We start from the raw sequence: 13,680 nt of genomic DNA on the forward strand, positions 1-13,680 counted from the left end.
TGGTGAAGGTAAGAAGTGTTTGTGTTCTGTCCATAAAATATACTATTTCAATGTTTAATTTAATTACTATATTATTAGAACTGCTTACAGCTGTTAAATGTAATGTGTTCCTTAAGAAATGTGATAGATTTTAAAAGTTTGACTGCTGTGGAATATGTTGTTGTTGCTCTGATAGCGTAGCTGCTAGCTTGATGGAATATTTTTTTCCACGACAAAAACCGGAACCACAATTTCTTCACATGTTAGCAATTTGCTAACTGGCTTTCGTGAAAGCTGTTAGGCTATAAAATCTCTGTTAACATCCAGCTCATCAGCTGAAATAAGGCAATGTTGTTTTACCTCAACCTAGAGCTATTGTGACTTGCAGAAATGGCCACAAATAACCCGAAATAGCATATTAAGCTACTTCACTGACTCAGTTGCTTCGGATACAGATCCTCTCAGCTGCCGTTTTGTGCCGACAGTGAAAAACAGCAGAACTACATAATATTAGCTTGGTATGATGTAAATTATAATTTAGAGAACACAAAATGCTTTATGTGTACTACTGTGATTGTATGGACAAAAAGCGAACTTAAGAAAACCCGCAGCAGCAGAAACTGAGTCAGTGAAGTAGCTAACTATGCTAGCTCAAGTTATTTGCGGTCATTTCTTCAAGTTGCCATCCCTCCCCGAATAACTGTGGTGTGTGATAAAACAGTATTGCCACATAGTGCTACGTTTAAGCTGTGAAAGGTCCCACATATTTTGTAGTGTAACACTCTGAAGAAAGCCAGTTAGCAAGTTGTTAACATGTAAACACATGTGCGCGGAAGTAACGCCTATAAATCACACAAAGCATCATGGGAGCTAGAAATTTGCTGGAAAGAAAATGTTTTAGACCCACAGGAAGCTAATTAAGTGCTGCAGTGTTTTTAAGTCTCGTAATTTTGTTCGTATCTTCAGATATAACATCTCTGTTTTTTTTAAGTATATTTTTAACCAAGTTGTAAAGTGTACTTATGTTTGCACCAGTTGTGAAAAATATATTGGCTTTGTTTAGAAACCTTAGAACAGTTTTAACTTTATTCTTGTATTTCAGAAAAAAAATATTAACCTATTTTGAAAATATATATATATATTTTATGGTCCTTTTTTAATTGAAATGTATTTTGCTTGTATTTACAGCTTCTCTCTTCTGCGAGACTTTGTGATTTGGACGTTTTCCACTGCTGCCTGCTACGCATCTCACCTCTGCATCATCACACCATCTTATTATACTGATACCTGTTGATCCTACAGAAATATATTTTATTTAGATATTAAGAAAAGCACATAGTAACATTGAGTTAAAAGCATTCACAAACACATTTAATATTGTTTGAATAACCAACTCCCCCCCCCCAGGTTTCTTCTTTTTTTTCATTCTGCTGTTACAGGATGCCACGTAGAGGACGACGCTCTGAGGCAGCTAAGGTGAGATGGAGGAAGCTGGAGATTGTGCCGGTCGACGCAAAGGTATAACAATTAAACATTGAAGTACTTGTTTTTGTCTAACTGTAGTTCTTAATGTAGTTTAGACTTTAAGCATGATTATAATAGTTTCTGGGTTTACAGGCTGGGACACCATTGCTCACAACCAGCGCTTGGAACCCGACTCGGTCTCCGCCAAATAAGGTATGGCTGTCATTTTACATTTTAGTAACTTACTGTTGGATGATAACAATTATTTCCTTTACTAATTTTACTTATCTCTTTAGATCTCCCCACTGCTGGAGGGTGGCCTGCCCGACCAGGTATGTTCATGACAAGTTCAGGATCATTTATTTAGAATAACCAAAACAAGTTATGTTTGTAGTTAATCTATAGATTTTTTAAATAACTCTTTTGCAGATGTTGCCTCCCGTGATGCTTCAGGAGGAGCCCCGTGTGCCACTGACCTCTTCTGGGTCACGTATGTAGATAAAATCTTTGTTGTTAAATTTGCAGCTGCATGAAAGCCTAATCTTGATAACTAAACGTTTCTAAACAGGCCGTGGGACGGGGCGTCGCCATCGGGTGGAGACGTGGCCAGCCTCCCGGGTGACCAGACGGAGCTGCAAGTTGGTTCTGCCTACTGCCGGGGCTCTGGAGAAGAAGGTATTTTTTTTTGTATACCTCGTATACAAATCTTGGTTTGAATGACAAAAATTCTATAAGCGAACTTTAATGTTTGTTTTTATTTTTCAGTTTGCTCTTTTGGTTGGTGATTCCCATCTGCGTGCTATTGTGGATGGGTATTCTACCATGCCAAAGGGCGACTTTTCCTTAGGGGTGCTTGCATCCCCCGGTGCCTCTGCGGAAGAGTTGCGGCTTGAGGTGCTGGATGCAGTTCTGCCTCGGCCCCCCGAGGTGATCTGTCTTCTGGCCCCAAGTAACAACTTAACCGCCAGCAGGACCTTCGTGGAGGCCGGAGTGGCGTTTGACGCTTTGTTGAGTACCGTCTGCAACCTCTCTGCTAATGTAAGTAGAACATCCACTGCATTTATCCATGATCAAATATATCAGAAAAGTTGGCGTATATTAATTTTGTTCCTTTATTTGGTTTGAAATTTAAAGGTGGTCATTGTGGACTTTCCACCGCGCCTTTGCGTGGAGGACAGTGTGCAACAGCTGCTGCGGCAGGAGTTTCAACGTGTGGCTGCTCAGAGAAGTAAGTGACGTACACAATTTGTGTTTAGACTAAAACTTCAGCAAATTTACATTTTATAGTTTTCGGGGTTCAGATCTATGAAAAAATAATTTATTTTTCCTTTCGTATGTAATTTATCTCAAATTAGAACATCGTTAGTGTGACTGAAAATAAGAATGCATTTTTTTTTTTTTCTGTCAAGCTGTTCGGTATTTGCCTGTCACTGAACACTTCCCGTTGACCAACCTGGCCTTGTGGAGCAGGGATGGCGTAAGTTGAATTGATTTTCATAATTCTATTGTAAACATTTCATTGAGGCGTACTGTATTTTATAAAATGTGTTTATAATTGTAGGTTCACCTGAGCGACCATCCTGGGATGGAGGTCCTTGCTCAGTTGCTTGAGGCGGCGGTCTGCTCGCAACTTGAGTTAAGTGCACCGAAATCTCCTGCTCCTGTGATGTTGGCTCCTCCCCCCCTTGGGACGGCTTCCCCCCCCCCGGTGAGACGTCCCCTGCCCCGGCTGGTTGTGGTTAGCGAGGTGGCTGCTCCGCGTCGTTCAGAGTCCTCCGCCTGGACTGTGGTTGGTGGTGGTCGGAAGGTACTGGATACATGCTTATTTGATTTAATGAAAATTTTGCAAGTGTATATTTCAATGTGTATATTTCACTTCTTAACATGTTTATTTTGTGTCCGCCTCCCTGATTGTTCATTTCAACTTTTCTTTAAAGTGCAGATTATAAAGTAAATGGAACTTGATTTTACAGGGAGACCTGCTGGACTCTTCCATCCCCCTGAATCCTGTGTGCTTCAGCCCAGCGTTGCTGGAGGAGATGGATCGGATCGTTCCTGCGTCTGGCCTTGAAACTACGCTACCTACATGTTCTCCAAAGGGGAAAAAGGTATTTTATTTAATTTAAAAAATATAATCATTTGAATTTGATGTGCTATAGTTTGTTGTAACAACTATATAATTTCTTCTATTTTTCTTATTAGAAGGCGAGTGCGAAGCGTCGTTCAATTTCCGATCCCTACAAGCTGAATCCAGTGGAGCAGCAGGTATGACACCGTTTCAGAAAATATATCAGACTTTAAGATAGTGAAATGTACAGTATATGTTCACTTTGCACAAAAAAGGACAGCTTCTATTGATTTATAGATGGAGGGAGCGCCGAGAGAGACCAACAGCAAAGCTCGTCGCCAGGCACAGGGTTCGGTTCCCCTGATGGACATCCAGGCCAAGTCCTCTTCCGTGGCACAGGAGGACCATTTTCAGGATGGGAGCTGCAAGGTAACTGTTTCCTATCATCTCAGTAACAACAAATGGGTGGAGCAGTGCAACGTGTTGTGGAGAAAGTTCGCGTACTTGGTTCTGTGTATGACGAGGGTGCCAAAGATTATGTGACTCACATGAGCACAAATGGCTGTGCAAAGTGAGTTTAGATATTTAGAAAATTTGTATTTTACAGCTTTTGACTTTGTAGACGTGCTGCTTTATAATTTGTGCATTTTTTATTTTTATTAAATTGACTATAATATCAAACTTTTTTGGTTTTCCAGGTTGGCTAAAAAAGTGAGCTAATATTGTTACATATTAATTTCTGAAGTACAGACAAGTAAATTTGAGATGCACAAATATGAGCATATGGATTTATATTGAAATCCCACCCAATACTAGTGTAATAATATTATTTACCATGAAGTTACTTTATCAACATTTTATTTCAATTAATCTATTTAACAACAGAATAATTGATTACTCAATTACAAAATATGTGTTTACAACAGGCCTAATTGGTGGTAGATAGTTATCAGGTAAATATTTGTATAAATACTGACTTTTAAATATTTTTTTATGTTACAGGCTTCTGCGCTGGAACCCAGAATCAGCGGTCCACCTGTCCTGTTGGTAAGTGCTACACATTCCCAGGCCGACAAGAGGTATGCTGCATTTTCCCGTAATCACCAGTGCACATGCATGGCACTCACATTTTTAGCTTACCACAATGAGGGGTTGCAGTTTGATGCTGTGATGCTTGATAGAGTGATTGAAAAAGGAGACCAACTTTATTCCGGCGTTAAACAGCAACTGATCAGTGATGGAACATTTCGTGACAATCACTTGACGTTTGAACAGATGCCTGACCATGTACTGACAGATAGGAACATCTATGCAGTACATACAACTGGTTTACAGGTAGGTCATGTTTTTGCTCGTAGCGGGAGCACTGAAGGATCTAGACGATTGGGTTTGCATCTTGCCCTGCAACTGGAATGTCTGTCGGAAAATGTCACCCATGCTTTCCTTTTGGTGACTCCAGAGTGCATTGCAGTTTTCAGGGACAGATGCGGTCGGTTTGGAGTTTTTGATTCCCACTCAAGAAATTCAGCAGGCATGCCCCACCCCAGTGGAACTGCAGTAATGATGACTTTCTGCAACCTGTCTGACATGGTCAGCCATCTACTGAAGCTCTTTCGAAATCGCGGCCCCAATGCCACCTATGAGTTTGTGCCAGTAGGTTTTGAAAGGGAAAATGAAGATCATCCTCAGAAGTCGACTTTTCAGAACATTTCACCTGTAGCCACACAGGTAAGTCCAACTGCTTTGAAATCAGAGAGTCCGTCTGATGACGAAATGCCTCCTTGGCTTAGGGAAGTTGCAAAGGTATTAGAGGAGAGACCTCCAACTGTTACAAATTTGTCAAAAGTGCCAAAAGCTAATAGAAGAAAAATTAAAAACAGGATTAAAACACAACAGAGACAGAATGTAGGAAGTAAAATGAAACAAAGTTCATCTGAAAAAGAAAGATATCTGACATCTCCAACATTTAGGACCAAAAAGCTGCAGGCCTTAAAAGAACAATATATTCTTCATCAAGTACAGAGGAAGGATCAGTTAAATAATAGATATAGGACAGATGCATCTTTCCGGAAGAGACGAATAAATTACATTAAGGACAGATTCAATTTTGTACGTAGCTTCAGAGACAGTCATAAAGCGCAGATGGCCGAGTATATGAGGAAACGATTCACAGATGATCCGCTCTTTAGAAGCAGAAAAAAATCATACATCAGGAATCGATTCAGAGACGATCCGCTCTTTAGAAGCAAACAAAAATCATACATCAGGAATCGATTCAGAGACGATCCGCTCTTTAGAAGCAGACAAAAATCATACATCAGGAATCGATACAGAGACGATCCGGTCTTTAGAAGCAAACAAAAATCATACATGAGGAATCAATTCAGAAACGATCCGATCTTTAGAAGCAGACAAAAATCATACAACAGGAATCGATTCAGAAACGATCCAGTTTTCAGAAGCAAACAGAAAAAAACAATGCGTGAATCTATGAAGGAGAAGTATCATAGTGAGCCTGGTTATCGAGTAAAACATAATGAAAAATGTGTTGCCAACAGAAGAGGCAGACTATCTAGACAAGCACTTTCCAAAAATTTAACACTGCAGCATGCTTCGCGAATCAGAAGGAAATACAAAAGAAATGTAGGCTTCCACCTTCAAACTCCACACCCTCTGATGACTGACGAAATGAAAGCTGCAATACAAAACTTTTATAAGAACATTCAAAACGGACCCACATATGTTTGCACCGTGTGTCACAGAGCTCTTTTCCCCAGTCAAGTAAAACAGTGTAAACGAGATAAGTATAACAAGAATATGCGTGTAGTAGCTGATTGTCTAACAGGTACATATGTTCATGTGTGTGGATCTGCATGCTCAACCCCATGTTCTGTACCTCAAGAGAGGATGGGGGAGTGGATCTGCTACACGTGTGACAGCAGTCTAACCAGAGGAAAGATGCCATCGATTGCTGCTGCCAATAACCTTCACCTAGCTTCCGTTCCCATAGAGCTTGCGGAATTGAATGTAATTGAACGGCAATTAATAGCAAAAATTCTACCTTTTGCAAAAATTGTTTCCTTGCCCAAGGGACAGCAAAGGGCAATACATGGAGCAGTTGTCTGTGTTCCTTCTGACATGGAAACAGTCGTAAACAGTCTTCCGAGGCCCCGTGAGGAAGCCCAGCTTTTACAGGTGAAGCTGAAGAGAAAAACCAAGTACAAAGGTTACCAATACTTTTACACGGTCAACATGAAAAATGTCTTAGCTGCACTGAGAAAGCTTAAAGAGAGTCATCCAGATTACACAGACGTAAGTATAAATGAAAGTGCCACATTTGAGGGTTTCCAAGAGGATCAGCCAGTTGAGGACTCAGAAGCAGAGGAGGCTGCAATGGATGCAGCCGCAGACCAGCAACCTGACCACATAGGGGCAGAGCATCAGGCACTTCGACCTGGTCTGATCTTGGACACCTGCATGCAGCCTCCTGACATAGCACAGGAAGTATTGTCATATGGAGAAGGGATTTTCAGCATTGCGCCGGCTCAGGGGAACAAGCCCATCTCCTTCTTCAGTGTTCCAAGACTTGAAGCCAATGCTTATCCTGTACATTTCCCAACTGCAATAAACACATTAGATGAAGCCCGCCGTGTTGCACTTTCACCAAGTATGTATTTCAATGTACGGCTTTTCTCAATAGATACTCGGTTTGCCAAAGACCACAGTTACCTTTTCTTTGCTCAGTTTGTTACGGAAACTCATATTGCCAATAATAGTATGTCCATTCAGAGAAGAAAAGGGAAACCAAGCACCAAAGATGGGAAAAATATTTCCAGCAAAATGCTGCAGGATAAAGAGGAGTTGGAAAAACTGATCCAGAATAAAGAGGCTACCCGTTTCATGCAACCCTTAAGAGGAACTCCAGCTTATTGGGAGAAAGGATTACGTGATTTGCACGCCATGGTCAGGCAACTTGGAAAGCCCACTTTCTTCTGCACATTCTCTGCTGCTGAAATGAGATGGCCAGAAGTCATTGAGGCCATCAAAGGTCAACATGGCGAGCAGGTACATTTTTCTGAGCTTGACTGGAATGCAAAGTGTGACATTCTTAGAAGCAACCCTGTCACCGTCATGCGTATGTTTGAAAAGAGAGTGGACGCACTGTTTAGAGACCTCATTCTTTCCCCTGCACAGCCCATTGGACCAGTCGAAGATTACTTTTATCGTGTCGAATTTCAGGCAAGGGGTTCACCACACATACATGCTGTGATATGGATTAAGGATGCACCTGAAATGGAAGACCCCTCATGTTGCGGTGAAGTCATAAAGTTCATCGATCGTTACATATCCTGTCAGTTGCCTGATGAAACCAGAGATCCAGAGCTTAACAAAATAGTCACAGACGTTCAAATGCACAGCAAAAAGCACTCAAAATCATGCAAAAAAGGTAATGTTGAATGCAGATTTGGATTCCCCAAACTACCAATGGAGCACACCAGAATAACCGTCCCTGTAATTGACTTTGATCACGAAAATGACGACAAAAAAGCAACGCAAGTTAAGCAAAAAGGTAGGAGAAAGTCCAAGAAATCGAGATCACCATTTGTCTCAAACCTACAAAGAGAGGCTAAGAAGACACTGAAACCAATTAGGGATTTACTGAAGGATGAAAAATCATCGTTCAGGGATTTGGCAGAGTTACTCCAGGCTTGTAATATGACCAAAGTAGAGTACAATGGCCATGTTGATGCTCTCACTTCTGGAATGGTGGTAATGATGAAACGGGATCCTAAAGATAGCTGGGTCAATGGGTATAACCCCGATCTCCTTCGTGCATGGAATGCTAACATGGACATCCAGTATGTGCTTGATGAGTACAGCTGCATTGAGTACATGATGTCCTACATAGCCAAGCCAGAGCATGAAATGGCGCAGTACCTCAAGTCTGTTGTAGATGATTTAAAGAGAGCGAATGTTAGCGAACGCGATGAGATGAAAAAGATCATGCAGGCTTATTCAAAACACAGAGAGGTTAGTGCTCAAGAATCCGTTGCGCGCACTTGTAGCCTACCTCTCAAAAAGTCCTCTCGTAGTGTCCTTTTTCTTCAAACAGATGAAGACGGTGTAAAAATGAGCCTTCCGATGAGTCAACTCGTAAACATGTCCCCAGATGAAGAGAATGTGTGGATGACAGGATTGCCGGAAAAATATCTCAACAGGCCAGTAACATTAGAATTCGAACACATGTGCCTTGCAGAATTTGCGTCAGAATACCGAGTTCTATATGGTAGACAAATTAAAGGGTCAAATGCAATTCCCCTCCTTAATGATGCAGGATACATCCAGAAAAGAACTATGGGCAAACCTGCAGTTATTAGATTTACTCGTTTTTCAGAGAAAAAAACCCCCGAAAAGTTCTACAGACGGCTTCTGAAGTTGTATTTTCCTCACAGAAGAGATGACGACCTTAAAAATGAGGAACATACAACCTACGAAGCCTTTTACAACAACGGTTTACGTGGTAGATATCAGGTTAAACAGTATGTGGATTTCAATTGCAAAAGGTATGAAGGGCAAGGTAAGAAAATTGATAAGATTATGGAAAATCTGACAAAGGAAGGACCGGTTCGTAATGCGTGGAACACTTTTGCACCCGAGGTTGAGGTAGACCGTTTAGAATGCGCTGCTGAGCGACCACCATTGCAAGAAGATGAAGAGCAAGACCCTATTCCAGATTATGAAATTGATGTCAACACTGTAGACATGCCAAAAATTGAAGCTCCTAAATTGAGCCCTGATTTCATCAGACAAATGTACAGGAGTTTAAATGAGAGTCAAGCGTCCGTGTTTTACACCATTCGCGATTGGTGTCTGAACCGCGTCTGGGGTGACAACCCAGAACCGTTCTTTTATTTCTTGACGGGAGGAGCCGGCTGTGGTAAATCTCATGTCATCAAATGTGTTTACCAGGAGGCAACCAAGCTCTTGCGCCAGCTTCCGAGACTTCTTGATATTGGTGACATGTCCAAGCCCACTGTGCTCCTCACAGCTTTTACTGGTACTGCAGCGTACAACATATCAGGGAAGACTTTACATTCCATCTTGAAACTACCCAAAAGTTTAAAACCACCATACAAGGGACTTGGAAATTCATTGGATGAAGTGAGGGCAGTTCTTTCTAATGTAGAAATCTTAATCGTCGATGAAATCTCCATGGTCTCCAAAGACCTACTTGCATATGTTGACTGGAGATTTCAACAAATCAAGGGGAACAACAGATTCATGGGTGGGGTCTCTGTTTTGGCTGTGGGGGACTTCTTCCAACTTCCTCCTGTTGGACGATCAAAACCGCTTTGTGTCGCCGAGGATGGCGTGCTTGATATCTGGAATGAGAATTTCCAGATGATAAACCTGACAGAAATCATGCGGCAGAAAGATGACCGAGCGTTTGCAGAGCTCTTGAACCGGATTCGAGTTAAAGGTAAAGCCGATTCGCTTAGTGAGGATGACAAGGCTCTTTTGATCCAAGCTGTTACTGACCCCAAAGAGTGTCCAATGGATGTTCTGCACATTTTTGCAACAAACAAACAGGTGGACACCCATAATGCAACAGTTGTGGCCTCTTTAGGTGTAGTAACAGTTGATATCGAGGCAGAGGACTACAAAAGGATTACAAAGACAGGAAACATGATTAATCTGGGCTGTTGCATAGCGGGCAACAAACGAGACTTGTCTAACAACATACAGGTTGGTTTGGGTTTTAGGGTAATGATTATAAGAAACTTGGATGTAGAGGATGGTCTCGTTAATGGAACATTTGGCACCATTGCAGATATTGTCACCAGTACGAAAGATGGAAAGAGTAGTGTAAAGTTAATTGGACTCAAACTGGACAATGCCCTCGCTGGCCACACAAAAAAGATTCAGGGTAAACCAGATGGCTTTGTTTACATTGAGAGATTTGAGGAACAGAGTAGCGTAAAGGGAGTGGTACGACGGCAATTTCCAATCAGGTTAGCCTTTGGGTGTACGGCACACAAGGTCCAAGGGATGACCATGAAGTCTGCGGTCATTTCTTTGAAGCGTATTTTTGAACCTGGAATGGCATATGTGGCCCTCAGTCGCACAACTTCCCTGGAAGGACTTAAAATCATTGATTTCGATGAAAGTAAAATCTACGCTGACGAAAATATCAGAGCAGCTATGGAATCAATGAGACCAGCATCGTTTTTGCACACCAGACCACTCTTGCATTTTCAGTCTGGTCATCAAGGTGAAACATTAACAATTGTCCACCACAATGTCGAAGGTCTTGTCTGTCACTCTGAGGACATGAAACAACATCATGAACTTATGCTGGCAGATGTCTTATGCCTAACAGAGACTCATTTATTTGGATCTTCTGTTCCTGCTTCTTGCCAAATGGAGGGCTATTCTTTCTTTTCACGGAACAGACATGTCTCCTACTCAAATAGAGTCGACATTGCTACCAAAGAGGGTGGGGGAGTAGCGACCTACTGCCGGAGTCTTCTCCAACCGCAGGAACGTAGATTCTTCAACCAGGTTACAGACCTTGAATTCAACGTTGTAAAAGTGGACACCGCAATCAGAGCCCTCATTGCGACAGTTTACAGGCCACCAAGTTATGATCTTGGAACATTTTTAAGAAATCTGCAGAACCTCTTGGATGGCCTGAATTCAATGGATATTCGGCCCGTTGTCATATTGGGAGACTTCAATGAGGACCTTATTCCTCCTGGGAAAAAAGCCATTAATGAGTTGTTTAGAGCGAAAGGCTTTATGCAACTCATCTCTGCTCCAACCACAGAAAAACGTACTCTCCTTGATCACATTTACATCTCCAATCCAGAATACTGTGTCCAGTCAGGTGTCTTGCAGGCTTACTACAGCTATCACAATCCTATATACTGTGTGTTAGCTTCAGTATAAGCTGCATCTATAGTGGCTTCCAAAAATAGTCATGTTCCTTGAAATCTTCCTCATCATAAGGGGTATTTTTCTTGATCTTTTCTATTAAATTCCGATGAAATATATTTGTGGTTGTAATGTAACAATATGGAACAGTTCAAGGGGAATGATTACTTTGTAAGCACTGTACATCTCAATCCTGATTTCATGAAAGGAGATTCTTTTTGGAGAAAATGTAAAGATCTTGCATCATTTTATCTGACTGTGGTTTCTTTTGTACATGCAGCAATCAGAAAGCAGTGTGGGTTGTTTTTCTCTATCATTGTTGCAGAGGGTTTGATATATATTTATTCATTGTAAAGATTTGTGAATTATGGTGTAGCTTGTGGATTTTGTTGTAGGAATAAAAATATTCTTGTACAGTTTGCAAATCTTTTCAATACTTATTTAGTTCCGTAGAAAGGAGGCTTCATAACCAGGGTTTGTATGTGCCCATGAAACTTTGTTTGAGGTTTGGGAATAAGAAAGTGGCTGATCTTGAAACACTTATCGGTTCTCTGTCAGAGTAGTTGCTGGAAATATTGGACCAGGAAGCAGTAGATTAAAAAATCAGTTACTACACGTATATTCTGTTCTATTTTGAAATAACAATTATTTCAAATTGGTCTTCAATCTGGCCCTGAGCATTTTCCTTATTTTTCTAATGCAGTTAGAGTAACTGTTACCCTTCGAATAAGTTAATTTTTTGCAAAACTCTTTTTTTTATTCTTCACAATTTGCGTCATTCAATTAAACCTCTCCTTGTTTCATCTCTCCCCAATCACACTGCACTTTTTACTACTGCAGCGCCCTAGTGGTTACTTCACTAGAAGGACAAAAGTTGAACTCACTTTTGTCTTGTTGGACTCCCTCCACATACTGAGAATTTGTGTTGTTTTGATGGAATTAACCTGTTTTCTCCCAGTTTTAGTCTGTTTTTGCAGGTTGTTCCACATAAACAATCGTTGGAGGCTGCCAAGAAGAGAGAGGAAACGAGACCTGGAGGTTTGGCGCATGAGAGTTAGCAAATGTATCTAAATTGTAGCAACCTTAAAAGCAGTTACATTTTTGTTGTTGTTGATAATAGATGTCTATTGATGGAATGACTTGTTTATTTTTAGTGCAGGACAACCCTTGCCTAGCTCATGGACTTGGTCCCACACCCAATCTGAGGAGAAGATGGAGTTCCTGTTTCTTTAGATAGGTACATAACAAATTAAAGCTAATTTTGTTTATTTTAATTTGAAATTGATGATGTTGTATATGCAAGTTTGATAGGAGGAATCCAGTTGATATATGCCCTTTTTTCTTAGGTTACATTGGTGTTTACATCTATGTTACTCATTCTTAAACCTTACTTTAAACAAAGTTTAATTTTTAGTTTATTCATTGATAAATCACATAAATGTTTAAAAATGTCATATATATTAATTTGGTTTTTGTCTGTTTTTTGTTTTTTTAATACATTCTGTGATGTGTCACACCAGATTGGATGCCTAAGAAGAAGTTGGGAAAAATCAAAAAGCTTTGGAGAAGCGATTCTTTTTTGTTGTTGTTGTTCTTTATAGTTGTAAATAGTTTTTGATGTATGTATATATTTAAGATGGTTTCATTTATTGTATAGAGACTGCAATATGTTACATTAGATTAATTTCAAATATGTTTTCATGTATGTATATAGTTATAAAGGTTTCACATTTATAACAAGTGGATCATTGTGGCAAAGCCATAATGTTTCACTTGTGACAGTAAATCTGTCAGGCCTCACCTTGACACTCAGGAAACAACCCTGAGTGCCACACGGCCGGACAGGACACATGTAAAATAAAAAAGATAGCAATTTCTTTTTATTGCAGAGACATTAGATTCTTAAATTTATGGTATTCTTTAAATGTTGTAATTTTGGTTCATTGTAAACTTTACCTGTAAAAAGTTTGTAGAAATCTTTAACATAAGGTCAATATATATTTTTAAACTGTAATATGTTGTGTGTGTGCGTTATTGAAAATTTATATTTGTGACAATCATTAGGTAAATGCTAATGAACTGCCTTCCTGCAGTTTATGAGCATTGAACTGTTACTAAACAGTTCAATGCAAGGTTCATTAGCGTTAGCATTTTAGCTTCAATAAGCTATTAGCTATTTATTTTACTTTTTAGCAATGTTTAGTATACTGAATGGAGTAAATCAATTACAGAAA

The 13,680-nt window shown here is 40.3% G+C and overlaps 2 protein-coding genes across 10 annotated transcripts in view; one reads left to right on the plus strand and one right to left on the minus strand.

The window, feature by feature from the left end:
- The window catches only part of lrfn1 (leucine rich repeat and fibronectin type III domain containing 1), a 212,761-nt gene that overhangs the window by 82,971 nt on the left and 116,110 nt on the right, over positions 1–13,680 (minus strand). The gene's annotated exons all lie outside the window — the stretch shown is intronic.
- Positions 469–13,369, plus strand: LOC111605759. 3 transcript variants are annotated; one of them, XM_023351138.1, is made up of 15 exons: positions 469–1,497; positions 1,597–1,656; positions 1,740–1,775; positions 1,873–1,933; positions 2,012–2,118; positions 2,209–2,481; positions 2,578–2,671; positions 2,853–2,920; positions 3,005–3,250; positions 3,417–3,551; positions 3,646–3,708; positions 3,809–3,940; positions 4,514–12,509; positions 12,601–12,683; positions 12,967–13,369. In XM_023351138.1, exons 1-13 carry the CDS (start codon positions 1,420–1,422, stop codon positions 11,459–11,461), a joined length of 8,301 nt encoding a protein of 2,766 aa, XP_023206906.1. In that variant the 5' UTR covers positions 469–1,419; the 3' UTR covers positions 11,462–12,509; positions 12,601–12,683; positions 12,967–13,369. The 3 variants fall into 3 exon arrangements, with proteins under 3 accessions (XP_023206906.1, XP_023206907.1, XP_023206905.1); XM_023351139.1 differs by having other exon boundaries at positions 4,514–12,484; XM_023351137.1 differs by having other exon boundaries at positions 4,514–12,683.

The sequence above is a fragment of the Xiphophorus maculatus genome, chromosome 18 (assembly GCF_002775205.1).
Source record: "Xiphophorus maculatus strain JP 163 A chromosome 18, X_maculatus-5.0-male, whole genome shotgun sequence".
Lineage (NCBI taxonomy): Eukaryota > Metazoa > Chordata > Actinopteri > Cyprinodontiformes > Poeciliidae > Xiphophorus > Xiphophorus maculatus.

What these genes read in the sequence shown, in the direction of transcription:
- LOC111605759 (XM_023351137.1), top strand. Translation starts at nt 1,420, where the DNA reads ATGCCACGTAGAGGACGACGCTCTGAGGCAGCTAAGGTGAGATGGAGG. An exon ending in AGGGTGGCCTGCCCGACCAG is followed by an intron (nt 1,776 to 1,872) that starts GTATGTTCATGA and finishes ACTCTTTTGCAG; the next exon opens with ATGTTGCCTCCCGTGATGCT. An exon ending in CCGGGGCTCTGGAGAAGAAG is followed by an intron (nt 2,119 to 2,208) that starts GTATTTTTTTTT and finishes TTTATTTTTCAG; the next exon opens with TTTGCTCTTTTGGTTGGTGA.